At 41.6% G+C, this 13,909-nt stretch overlaps 1 protein-coding gene across 1 annotated transcript in view; it reads right to left on the bottom strand.

Moving 5' to 3' along the window:
• SH3RF3 (SH3 domain containing ring finger 3) overlaps nt 1-13,909 on the bottom strand; it is a 252,167-nt gene that overhangs the window by 61,222 nt on the left and 177,036 nt on the right. The window contains exon 4 of the mRNA XM_027640927.1: nt 2,632-3,000. Coding sequence (XP_027496728.1) covers nt 2,632-3,000 — 369 coding nt within the window. The remainder of the gene's footprint in view (nt 1-2,631; nt 3,001-13,909) is intronic.

Raw genomic sequence — 13,909 nt, forward strand, 5'->3', positions numbered from 1 at the left:
TGTACTCTTTGTAGACCTAACCTAAGAAGGCTTAAAATCAGGTGAATTCATGTTGGTAGCTCTTTTGATTTTATTGCTAGTCCTACGGGGTGAAGCATTTTTCTGAAGGTTGCTCCTACAGTCATAGTGAAAACTTCAGCCCCACTTTTTTCCCCTACAGATCCACATTCATAGCAAAGTTTGCAAAGGAAAATGTTTAAATCCCCCAAATTAGAAAGCAAATAGCAAGGTTTTTAAAAGCAGAGCTATGTACTTATACATGTAAATGCCACACTTGTGGTGGCAGGGTCCTTGGGGCTGCAATAACACTTTTTGACAGAGGGAAACCTCTTTTCATTAAGGTTGATCTGAACCACCAAGGCTCTTTTCCCCCTTGCTGGATTTTGGCCAGGACAGTTTTGGCCAGCACTGACAGAGGCATGTACTCAGCTGCCTTGTCTGCAAACTGGCTCTACGCCCTGAGGCAGAACTCCTCCCCAGACCTGTTCCCGCCATGGGCACATCAGTGACTTTATTATACCCCAGCCCTAGCTGAGCTTCTGACCATGACACCAACTACACGTCTCCCCATCTGCTGCACTGGACCCAACCAACATTCCTGCAGGCTGGATTTCGATAATCATAACTTGTTACCAGGAACCTGAGGCCCTTCTTGTCCTCTACCACTTGTGTGCAAATGCCACAATGGTTTGAGAAGTGACTGGGGTTTTGCCTACCACTTGTTCTGTTAAAGTAGGAGAGAATAATCAAGGCTCTTTTTGTTTCATAGTCTAATTTTTGTGGTTTACTAGCTCAGAATGAGTCTTCACATGACTGTAGCAAAGGGTGTGTGTGGTGTTTCTCTCAACTAGCACAAGAACAGAAAAGCCACTGTCTGTCACATCTCTGTAAAGTCCAAATGTGTCACTGAGTGCCAAAAACCTGTGTGTCATTTCCTTGACGAGTTTGGGACCCTCACTCATGTCTACTGTTTGTGCTGCTTCACAGATGTCCCAGTACATCTTGGTACCTTTGCTGCTTTGTGCAGGGGCCATATCCTCACCTTCACCCTCCTGATGAAGGCTGAAAGGAGGGGAAAGACCTTACAGCACAGAAACACTGCCTAGAAAAGGCACTTGGAAGAAAATTAGCACAGTTACAGTTGGACTGAGCTGTCTCTCTGGCTCCTACATGTGGATGGGAAATGTAGGTAGGTTAGCAGCTGAGGCAGGAGCAGAGGGTACTGCTCCACTGTGGCAATGTCCTCTTAGCACGCTGTTTTGGCTGGCCCTGTGGCACACACTGGCATGCATGTAGGCATCCTGTCTTCCCCAGTTTCCTTGCAAACCTGCATTGCAGGGGCCTGAGGGCTCATGTCGTGTTGCAGCAGGGCACAGCCACCAAGAGTGACCCCACAGTCTGGTGCACCACACCAGCCTCACAAGGGAGACCCACCAACACTGTAGATGGACATAAACAGCATTTCTGTCCCAGACGGTCCCTACAGTTTGCTGCTTGTCCCTCGTCCAGCTGTCTACATGCATACCAGCATGTAACATGGATCTCTTCCTGCTCCAGGCCACAGGGATGGCAAGTGATCCATGTTTGTCCCTGTATGGGGATGTGGATGTGAGGGGCCAGAAGGCAAAGCCAGGAAGAGGAAAAGGGCAAGGATGGCTTTTTTCAGCAGAGAAATGATGGGTGGGAAGACCCTGACATGCTTAAGTACCAAGCACTGCCATGCCAAGCAGAGCAGACTATGAGGAGCTGGTCTGTAGAATGCATGTGTGTCTGCTAATCTGCACACCAAATGTGTAGATGACTGAGCATGAAGACTGACGTAGAAGAGTTTTGGGACTGTAATTATTCTCCCATCTACATCTTCAAACTGCAAATTTGCACTTGGATTTCCTTATCCACAGAAACAGTGGGAAATTGCAAGGGGTTTCAGTACACTCCTGGTGAGTTTGGCTCCTGTTTCTGCCAGCTCTCAGATGCTCCTTTTGGGACCTGTGAGAATGTCCAGGAGGATGCTCCTCTAAACTCTCCTTTGAGAGGGTGAAGGATAGAGAGTGCTGCACCCTTAGCATGTGTGATGGTTTAAAAATTCCTTGGGTGTTTCTGAACAGCAGCTTCTTGCTGGGTACAACACTTGTCAAAGTATGGCACATTTACTCATCCTCCAGTGATCTGTATGGAAATAATTATTCCAAAACTCTTTTTTATCCCCAATGTGTGAATTTCATACTGACATTGCTACCCTGCAGGGTAGCAGCTACATTCAGGGTAATGGAATCACTCAAAATTACTCCTTTCTATAACAGAAACTGATGCAACATAAGCTGCATTACTTCAAACAAACTGTAGGATTACTTTTTGGTTTTAAAAGTGTTGCATTATTGTGAATCTAATTTGGCTTTATCCTCCAACTCCTGATTGCCTCAAATTTGGCTTTATCCTTCAGGTCCTGATTGCCTCTAGCCTGCCCATTGATTAACATAAGGATGGGAACGGCAGATGCCAAGTGCCGTCACACCAGGATGACAGCAGCATGCGACTGCTTCATGCAAGGGTCAGCCATTTTGAAAGAGGTGATGCAATGGTGTGACATCTGCTAAGGATGCCCAAAGTCCACCTCCACCCCTGCCTTACCTGGGCTGGGGCACTGGAGGAGAGGTGGGTGAGGTCCCCGATCCTGGCAGCCGCCCGTGGGTCGCTGGAGCTGATGAGAACGGGAGCACTGATCTCCATGGAGTGCCGGTTGCTGGCAGCCTGGGAGGACTTGTGTGTCATGCTGAGGGCAGTGAAGGAGTGGCGCTTCTTGGCATTCTTCTTGCCTTCCACCTGCCGCTGGGCCGCCCCAGCTGCCCCAGCACTGGTCAACGTGGAGCATGGTGCCAGACCCACCGCTGCCGCCGCCGCCACTGCCGCCGTCTCTGTCGCCAGCGGCATGTCACAGCCAGAGGCAGCAGCCAAGCATGTCTTGTCCATCTCGATGAGCTGCTTGGCCGATTCATTCAGCTGTGTGAGGAAGAAAAGAGAAATATAAAAAAGGAGTTGTAGAGAGCGATAAGGTCCCTCCACTGGAGAAAAGGAGGCTCAGAGGGGACCTTATCACTCTTTACAACTACTTGAAAGGAGGTTGTAGAGAGGTGGGGGTTGGTCTCTTGTCCCAGGTAACAAGTAAAAGGGCAGGAGCAAATGGCTTCAAGTTGCACCAGGGGAGGTTTAGATTGGAATAAGGAATAATCTCTTCACTGAAAGAGTTGTCAAGCACTGGAACAGGCTGCTCAGAGAAGTGGTGGAATTACTGTCCCTGAAGGTATTAAAAAGACTTAAAAGACACAGTACTTCAGGGCCATGGTTTTGTGGTGGGCTTGGCAGTGCAGGACTAACAGTTGGACTGGGTGGCTTTAGAAGTCTTTTCCAACCTAAATGATTCCATGAATTTATTGAATTTTATGAAGTCAGGTGAGTTATTTCCATCCACTAGTTAATGCTGGGAAAATCAAAAGAGAGGTAGGCTAGAACTAGGCACCATAAATTGGTCCATATCAAGCTATGACATTTAAAAAAAATGGCATTCCCCAAAATAGTTTGTCCCAGGCTGGTCAGTCAGAGCCTGGTGAAAGAGGTATCAATGTTTTGCTATTCCCAGCTCCATCATAGGCCTATGTTTAATGTTTGTCACACATGGCTTTGATCCAGAGGTACAGCTTCCAAATCCCTCCAGTTTCATCTCTCTGCCTGCCACCTAACACAGGTTATCCAAACGCAGATGTAAACTGAATATATTTTTCCCAGCTCTATCACCTAAGCTGTGGAAGACCTTAATGGCCACTGCAAGATTTGCTCAGGGTCCAACTTGAAAAAGTAGTCTCATCAGTCCTCTTGAAGCGTTCAAAACTTGGCCTACAGCCCAGGGAGACTGCACAGCACCAGGAGACTCAGACAAGGTTTCAGGACACTCAGACAAGGTTTCAGCCCACTGTTCCTCATCCAATCCACATTCAGGGATAACCTTGTGTCTATAAATGCCAGAGGCATGTGGGGTGGCACAACCCTGTCACTGATGCATCTTACCTGCTAGCCTCCATAACTTATACAGAATAGCTACACCTTACATAGTTGAAGAGTTTTTAGCCTCACAGGGATGCTACAGTCACTAATGATACATGAAGTATACTCTGAAGTCAGCAGTGCTTTCTGCACAGCGTTCGTTACCAATACATCTTCCCTCAAGGGGTGCCAACAGCTGAGGGAAAATGCCACATTTTGCCAACAGACCTTTATATTAAACTAGGATGCACTGCAATATGTTTGCATTTATTGAATAAAAACAACAGACGAAAAGGGGAGATATAGCTAATGCATACGTGCTTTTGCATTCACTGCTATTTTGACACCCACAAAAATCAGAGGTGTATGTAATACTATTCTGGACCAAAACCAGGCTATTTTTCTTTCTATAACAACTTCTATTAATTATGGCAGCATGTAAGAAACTCAGCTGAGGACAAGGTCTTCTGAGGCTCTAAATAAATAAAAAAAAAGAATAGTTGCTGTTCCAAGCCAATTTAGAAACATAACGCAAGTGAAAATAAAAGGGAAAAAGAGAGGTATGGGAAAAATGACAATAGAAATGTGCAGTTAAACAAATGTGTAATCGACTCCCAACCACTGTCACCATGCTGTAAATGAAAGAAATAGATATTGCTAACCTTAAACCAGTCCTCCTAAGTTTGAAAACACTTCTGACTCCATGAGGACTCATTCTCGGTAACAGGCAAAAACCACACTAACACTTAGAAAGTAAACATCAACTTGCAGGATCCTTCATTCAGTGACAGTTTCCACCAGCTCAGCCAAGAGCCTCCAATTAGTGATGCTCCACTACTGTCAGAGCTGTTGGGAGTCCTGCAACCATTCAATTAGCAAGTAATTTTCCCAGCTGTACTCTTCAACTTGAGACCATGCTTACAGCCAGTGTAGTGCACTGCACCTGCCAATTTTTGCCAATAACAGCTGATCCTATTTCAGATTCTTCAAAAATGTCCATTATTTCCCACTTCATCATGCTTTAAATTGGTACAACCTAATATTTGCCAGCAGGCTCCAAGTTGCAAGGAAACCAGATGGCTCCACTCCCTTAAGTAGATGTTACAGCTCCGCTTACCCCATTGATGGAGATAGTCTAGCTGAATTACTTGAAATATTAAGGAGAGAAGGAGAAAGACATCAAATATTCATGATTCTTCTGCAGCAGAGGGTGAGGAAATACTTTGCCAATCAACAGTAAGCAGAAAAAGAATATATTCTAACTCTCTGACATAGGAAGAAAATAGAGTTAAAAAAAAGAATTTAGAACTTCTGAATTTACAACATGCTCCATATGGACAACGAAATGCTCCAGCCCTTGATATCAAACTCTGAATCTCGTAAGAATTAGACTATAAATCCCACTGTTTGGAATCCAATTTAACACTGAACTGTTCTTTTTAAAACAACAAAATCCATTACATTTTTGTTCAAAGCAGGACCTAGTGAAAATGTCAATAAGAGAGCCCTGTATTGATATAAACAAAAATCATTCCCAATATCAGTAGAAGATTAAAGACAAAAAGAAAAACCCTGCCCAAAAAGTCAAACTAATGAACTTTTGGGAATGTCAGAGTCTTCTTGAAATACTGGGAAAAAATTATTTTGGTCTGTCAAGATAAAAAATGCTTTACAGCTTTACAACTTTATTTTTGTAGAGAACTGTTTTTAAACAGCTTTGCCCACAGATGCTGGAAAGTACTTCCCAAATAGGCTATGAATACCAGAGAAAAGTCTGCTTCCTACTTTGTAAAAGCAAATAGTGCTGCCTCTTCACAAAAAAAAAACCTTTTAGAAACCCTTTTTAAAACATAAACATGATAGCAAATTTCTTATTTTAAACTCTGAGTATGTAAACAAGCATTGCTTTCTAGTGTCTGTCATCTGATTTTCAGATAGATTTGCTTCCAGATGAGAAGCTTAATGGAAAGTTCTGACCCACAGTCAGTGTCAGGAATTTGACATTTCTAGAGGTCTGTAGCTCTTATGACAACCTCTAATACCAGAACTCAACTTTCTTAGTAATTTTTTATCCCTTCTCTAGAAAGAACCTATATTTGAAATTCTGGTCCTGCTAAGCCCAAATTGTAAAATGCCCTTGAAACTGCAGATAGACTGATTTTACCCCAAATCCATTCTTTAAAAAGGGGATGTCCTAGAAAACTTGACATGTGATTTAGAGGGATAAAGCTTGGATTTGAATGCCAGTCAAACATTCCCAGCAGCCCTGCAATCCTGTCTAGGAATGCAAAATCTTGCAAGGGTAAGCCTTATAATATCTGATGGACCTTCCATGCAAGAGAGGCAATGAAATGGTGCAGTAAAATTGTCCAGAGGGTCTCAGTGACTATTGACTGTGAATCCTGCATGCTGAGATAAGGATGCATCAGTCTCAGTTCATAGAGCTACTGTGCCTATTTCTCGGGAAGTCCTTTCCCGGCTTTGAGGAATCATACTGGAGACAGCTCCAGCTCATCTGGTTTTGAGAGTGAAAAAGGGCCTTGTTCACCTCCAAACAACCTTTTCCCACAAAGGGAGCAGTAATCGAGTGCTGTTGATCAGAAATTTGCTGATCTTGATCAGGAAGCCACACTGCCCTCCCTGCCACAATGCAAGCTGTCATGACTTTAGCATCCAGCCAGACAGTCCATGCAATATGAACTAAGGGAGAGGGTTTTTTTCTTCTTCTGGATTTTAGATATGACTATTTTAGCTACTCTACTTGAGACTTTAACACACAGATGACAAAGGTACAAATATTAAGCTACCTCACTTGGGACTTCTCCACTGCCAAAATTATTTTTTATTAGTCTCTAGATAAACCTAATTTTTTCTGCAGAGGGCATTGTGGTGACTTTCTCTCGATCCCTGTTGCACATGCTTGCACACATGCATATACACACATATACCACAGTTCACTCCAGTTGCTGATACATGTGGGTTTAAAAGGGACCACCTGTAAAGGGTTTCAACATATTTCTCTGTTAAGGATAAGGGGGTACAGGAGAGAAACTGTCATCTGCACTGACTATCCTCATACAGGACCAAATATGCCCTTTATACCCCAATGTGATTTAGCAAACTCTAGTGTCAATGGGCAGCATTATGCACCTACTTACATATATCAGCTGGGGTGAAGACTAAGGAAAATTTACTTCTTGTCCAATGTGGGTGATAAATAATTATAAATTTAGAACAAATAACAAAATATTACCTTGGAATTTATTGTTATTAGTATGGAACAAGATAGAAGAATGGGAAATTTAGGTCAGATTTAAATAATTAACCTTTACTGCATCTCCCTTGACAAATATGCCTGTGCATTTACTAATCCATGTTAGTGGCAAAATTATTCTACTTCATCTTAGACTCCTAAGGGACACCTTGTTACATACACTGTGGTCACCACAACAGCTCCTGGGTTGTTGCATTTGAATGACAGTGCTGTCTTCTGTAAGATAGAGGACAGTAAGTCTTATTCTGCTATTGAATACTCTTAGCTTTTTAGTCATTTAGGTCTAGGTAAGGGATTAATTTCTGACTGGCATCTGACCTGCCAAGGAGAGGACTTCACTTTGGCTTACCAACAGCACATGCTTGATAATGTGCAGACCAAAGTGTTAGCAATGAGACTTAAAATGTTGCTGTTTTCTGAACAAGGAAGGATAGACTAAATTCTCAGCTTTACACAAACACTTCAGTATTTTGATAAACTGGAGCCAATTTGAACAATAAAGTACAGTTTATTAAGACTTTCAGGAAAACAATGCTTCATTTGCTACGTAAGCTTTCTCCTTCTGTCTTTGTGGAAACTATTAGCTAAAGAATGGTGCTGTTCAAATACAGGTATAATATCAGAAACATGTTATTTCAGATCCCTTTTGAAAGTGAGAAGTTACAAAACCCCACAAATCAATACATGCCTAATACAAAAAAGTAAATTTGTAAGAAGAAATATCATGCTCAAGTTTTTGGAAAGGAACCACTGAGCAGAGCAGAAATGAAAACTAAAATTATTAATAAAACATCTTCACAATGTCCTGAAAGACTGAAAGTATTTTCACCTAGGGACTGCTGATTTTTATACATTATGGTTCATAAATATTGAGAAGATCACGTACATCCCTATTTTATGCCTTGTGGAAACTTTGGCAACTTGAAATTTCATATCTGATTTTGTGATTAAAATAAATAGACAGAATTTATTAATTTCAGAGTAGTTACTTGAAGGAAATACTAAGTTCTTATGCCCTCATTAAACTAGTTTTGCTAGTATTATAATTTATGTTCTGAAGCACAGTGAGGTTATTAAGTAACTAAGGGTATAGCTGTACAAGATTCTTCTGTCTCTGCTGGCTCCCTGAGAGGACTTCATCTGTAAAAGCATTTTCATCCCCAAAAAGCAGCATTTCAGAAAGCTGAAACAGCTTTTCCTTGCTGTTATCCCTACTGGAAAATGCAAGATACAACCCTTCTTTTTCTATAGCCAAGTAGCAAAACAGCCTTTGATCAAATGGACAGTGGGAGAAAGTACATAATACTTTACCTAATACTTTAGATGTTCATTGGTAAGTTAGTATAGTGGACACACAGCAATTCCAAGAGCTTACTAATGGGATATTAGCAGACAAAGTTGTGCCAAAGGCTCTTTGACCAAGTCATATTGAATTCATCTATCATTTTCATCTTTTATATGTTTTATTAATTCAGATTTAACAGTGTTTAGAGAAAGCCTCCAAAGTTCTCCATGGACAGTTTAAATTCATTTGGCAAAACCTACAAAATCATATCTCATTTATTCATTTAGGTGCCATCTTCTAATGAAGAATAATTAGTAAGGCACAGTTTAGGAAAAAATATTATAGCTAAAACAAAGCATTATTTAATGGTTTTATGTTAATCTCTACAAATCCACTATTGCCCTGTCTAAATTATTGCAAGGGAGGAACAAGTAAATGTGGAACAGATTTTTTGCAAGTGGTTTATCCATCATGGAAGATAGATTTCTGAAACCCCACACTGTGATCAAGAGAAGAGTTATTCCATGCACCCAGAAAATACAAGAAGCACAGTACATGTACTTGCTTGAACACATTCACATGGAACAATAGCTGCAGAAATACTTTGCTAGGTCACATGTCAAACTTCAAGTGTTCTGTTCCTCCAGTCGTAGGCTGAAGCATACATCTTGTTCTCTTTTCCAAAAGCCTGCTAAATATGTCAGCTTGTTCTCAAGGAAGGAAGTCCCTAAAACCACACAGCAGATAGCCTTCCTAATCAGGGTCATACCTGTACACAATTATGTATAGTCCAGAAAAAGCAAGTCAATCATTTTTGTTTACAACATGGTTCCTTGAAAGGCAGCAGTACTTTAGCAATCCATTTCCCTGTCCTACAAGATCTTTCTCATTTAGCAGCAATGTCACTTCTAACACACTGAGAGGCTGAAGGAATGTAGCATATTAGAACAGCATGTGCTTGGACGAGCGTGTCATCATGATCTTGCAGAATGAAAATAAATGATGCGTGCAGCAGAAGTAAACACTAAGCCCTGGGTGGTGATCTGGGAATTTTTTTCTTTCTCCTTTTTTCTAAACAGTTTTAAGAAGGAAAATGGTTTGCAGTGGTGGAGAACATGGCGAATCTCAGAAAAATGTGGTCTGCTACAAAGTCTGCTCACAACCAAAGCACAGCAAGTAATCTTATGGAAACTAATGTCTAAATCACTGAAAAGAAAGAAAATAAAACTAAATGCAATATCATTAAAATAAATGAACTCACCAAAAAGAAGTACGCTTTCTAGAGCCCTCTCCACTTCCTGAAACAATGCTAGCTATCTAGCCTTCAGCTCCAACTATGAGGACTATCTTGCTCTGATCTGTCATCTCTGAATCTCTGATCTGCTGTGTATGTTCGTTGTGCCTAAGGATTTCCTTTTTCTTCCTATCTGTCCCCTATGGACACCCTTTTTCATAATGAGATGCTCATGACTGCACTAAAGCTCCTTTGAAAGCAAGAAATGTAACCAAATACAGCTTTACTCGACATCAGAAAGAGTGAGAGAATCCATCCTAATTTTACTTATAAATTATTCAGAAAGCGAAATAAAAAGTGCAGTCATGAATTCATGGGCTTGATCCTAATTCCTTTGAAGTCAGTGGCAAAACTCCAGCTGCCTTCAACGGTGGAAGGACTAGTGCCCATCTGGCACCAATTTCAGTACCAGAGGAGTCCCTGTTGAAGCTTGTGTGGATTTGACTGACAAACTGTTTTTTCATCAAAAAATAAAACTCATTGGAGCTTAAGTAGTTGCCAGGAACTTGCTTGTTTTGACAAGATGTCCATCACAAAACTGTTTCTCAGATGATGTTTCTCAGCTAAGACAAGATATGGCCAAGGCTACAGTGATTTGGGAGGTTCAACAGGATACTTGGACTCCCGGCTCAAAGTCCCTGTGTGAAGAAACAGTCATGAAAGACTTGAAACAACACTGCCACTTTCCAAAAAGAAAACCACCAGCTTTCTACCTGAGTCCCCTTTGTTCTTGTTCTCGTAAAATGGAAAACCTCTGTGACTCTCCCCCTGAGTCCAGGTGGCCACCTGCACCACTTCAGAAGACACTGGTGCTGGTAGAAGTTTGAACAGCCTTATGCAGGGCAGCAACCTGGACAGGGGATCAAAATAGACTCAGAAGGCTTTCAGAAGCAGTTCACGATGTCCTCATGCTTCACTGACAACTGGTAGCTGTATGAGCCCTGTATTGTTACAGCCAGTTACTACTGCAAGGAAGGGAAGCCCTCTAAAGCAGCTTTGTGCTGAATCTAGAAACCCCTTCACTTGGGAAAACTTTTACTTTCAGACAGCTCTACCTAAAAACTTCACCATGGACTAGGAAAGATACTGTAGATCCTGAAGCAGAGCTGTGTGGATCACAAGTGAACTCTAAGCAATATCTGCACAGCCTCTGTGTCTTCAAAAGAGCCAAGTGAGTTTTCAGAGTTTTCAGGCAACTTTCAATGTCCTTCCTTAATGCTCCACAAGGCTACTGGTGGTATTGCTTACTCAAGGGATCATAACATTTTGAATTAGCTGAAAACTAACATGTTAAATACTACCAACTAAGGCAGAGGATCTCTTCAGAGTTAATGCATACACCAAGCCTTGGAGTCTTAAAGCAAATGGCTTCCAAATTATGGTGCGTGATCCCAAGTAATTATAAATGGGATTGTGAACCAGGCAACATCATGTTCATGTTGTTGAAGAGACCCTTGTCTTCTTGATAGCTGCACTGTGCACACATTCCACCACACACAATATTGTGCTCATTTTCTCCGATTTGTTCCTGGAAATATAGTTCTTGAAAATACTGGTTTTGTAATGTTCAGGGTTGTGTGAAAGAAGAAACAATACCATGCCTTCTTTTAAGGAAAACACTTACTTCCAGCTTAAGAAGGCAGAAGATAAAGAAGGCAGAAGATAAAGAAGACAGAAGATAAGGATGAAAGAAACAAAACATATATATTTGTTGAAGTCCTTTATGAATTTGATAACAAAAGTGTTCTGGTGGGCAATGAGAAAAAGGCCTACAAGGATCTCACACTACCAATGTTACCTGCAGAAAGCATGAAGCTGGATAAATCTGTGAAGCTCTTGGAAGCTCTTGGAATTGCAGCACAAGGAGCATGTGGGAAAGCCAGAGTAATTTTCCAAGTACTGCAAGGCTTTGCCTTCACTAAGCAAGCAAGGAGTCTTTGTTGCAGTGATTTACAACTTTGTGTAGAATAAGAAATCTTGTGCAATTGGGGAAAATTAAGTTTTATGTGCTGCAACTGAAGATTACCTGTGGGGAATCACATACAAATAAATGCACTGTTCTCTCTATCTCTGATAAAGCAGTGAAATGAAGAATGAAAGCAAATGCCAAGAAAATGTTTTGGTTCAATTGCTTGTAAAAGGAACCAAGGTATACACGCTTCAAGCAGACATTAGCACTAAAGGGTTGTGATAAACAGCCTTTGCCCTGTGTGTACTATATTTAGGAAAAAGACATTTTTTATTACATAGTGTTCTGGCTGCTGCTTCCCAAATACAAGACAGAACAAGACTGCTGGATGTGGTACAGGGTATTTGCAACAGTATAAGCTGCCATGGGGCTGTAAAGTTAGACCCTGTGTGCATGGTGTTCCTGTTATAGCTGGCTACAAAGCAGTGTTACTACTTGTAGTGGAAGGTTTCTGTACCAGCTCCAGGGTGACACTGCCTGTTTCACTGGAAGCAGTGAAAATCAAAGAATGGCAGCCACCTGTCACAAAAGCCACTGTGTCATCGGAGAGCTGCGTCCAGGCTTTGGGTTTACTATTTGCCATTGAGGTGATAATATGAGTCAGGACATGATGTGCTGCTGTTTCAGCCAACCATTTGATGACTCCCTAGAGGGACAGTTTTGAGATGTTTCTCTGAAATGTGAGATGAACTATGTGTGTTTGAGATGGGCAGCAGCACCAGGATACATGAATTTTCCATGTGACAGGAAGACCGGTCTCCTTACCTATGCACACAGACTAAAAAAAGGAGTTATGCTAAGAGAGACATGAATTCACAGTCTGAATTTTTATCTCATAGTTGCCCTATCCAGTGGTTATTATAGTACAAACTCTGCTTGGAATTGCCTGCATATTTAAAGCACCTTCTTCCTGTATAGATGTGCTGATGCCTGGTACAGCACCATGGCTCTTTTTCCTCAGTGGAAGCATTAGTTTGCATCCTTTTTTACTCTATGCAGTGACCAGTTAAATTTTTACATGAGCTTGTCTTACCTTGGAGGCCTTTATGCTTCTGTCAAACTGGTAAAAGGTGTGCAATGGATCGGGATGGCATTACAGGGCAGTAGCTGTTGCACATGGCATATTGCACACTGCACATCTCAGTTTTGTAAGAAGCCTGACTAGTAACTGAATACTCTGAAAGCCAGTCTGTAAGATATGAAAATGTGTTTTCTGTGCTATATGATGATGTAATTGGGTTCACAATTCTCCCCCTTCATCTTGTGGAAGAAAAATCTGACAAAGCTGAACTGTGACGAATTCCATCAAGTCCACAAACTCGACTGAAAGTGGCACCATTAAGCCTCTCACTCATGGCATGACTGACTGCCCCAGGCCTCAAGGAACCATTTGTAGCCTTCTTTGGAGATTCCAAGATGCTAAAATATGATTGGGGACAAGGCTGAGGTCAGAGCCAGAGGTCTCCCCACTGACTAGCCGACAGCTGCAGTCAAAGAGTACACTGAACTTTCTGGCTGTCAAACTAGAAAATGCTATTTGTTTAACTTTCTGAGTTTAATTTCTGGTTTAGGGTAAAGGACACGTACCCAGCGCTGTGGAGTCATGCAGTGAAGCAACTAGTACCCTTGCCTCTTTTACACTCATCTAAAGCTGGATCAATGTTCTGGTTTCTGTCCAAGCCTGCTCTGCCACAAGTGTCACTGCTAGATAAGAAGTGTGCCATTTCTTCAGTGCCAGTAAGCTTAGAGCAGATCTTTTAGGATGCTCAGGCACATTTGTCACATTACTGCAATAAAGTATGATGATTGCCAGCATTAGTCACTTTTATGACATCCATATGCAAATGCTGTTTATGTTAGTATGCTACAACTGGAAGGAATTTGGAAAACCACTGCTCTAGGCCATGCTGTTAGAGCTCTGAGATGGCAAAATTAATGGGCTAGCAAAAAATCCGCACAGTAGGAAATCTTCCTGAAAGTGCAGAGTACTGGAGGGTTTTTTCTGTTTGTTGAATTACTCATGCTCAAATATTTTCCTAACACATTCCT

Source organism: Corapipo altera, unplaced genomic scaffold (genome assembly GCF_003945725.1).
Source record: "Corapipo altera isolate COAL_440 unplaced genomic scaffold, ASM394572v1 0, whole genome shotgun sequence".
NCBI lineage: Eukaryota > Metazoa > Chordata > Aves > Passeriformes > Pipridae > Corapipo > Corapipo altera.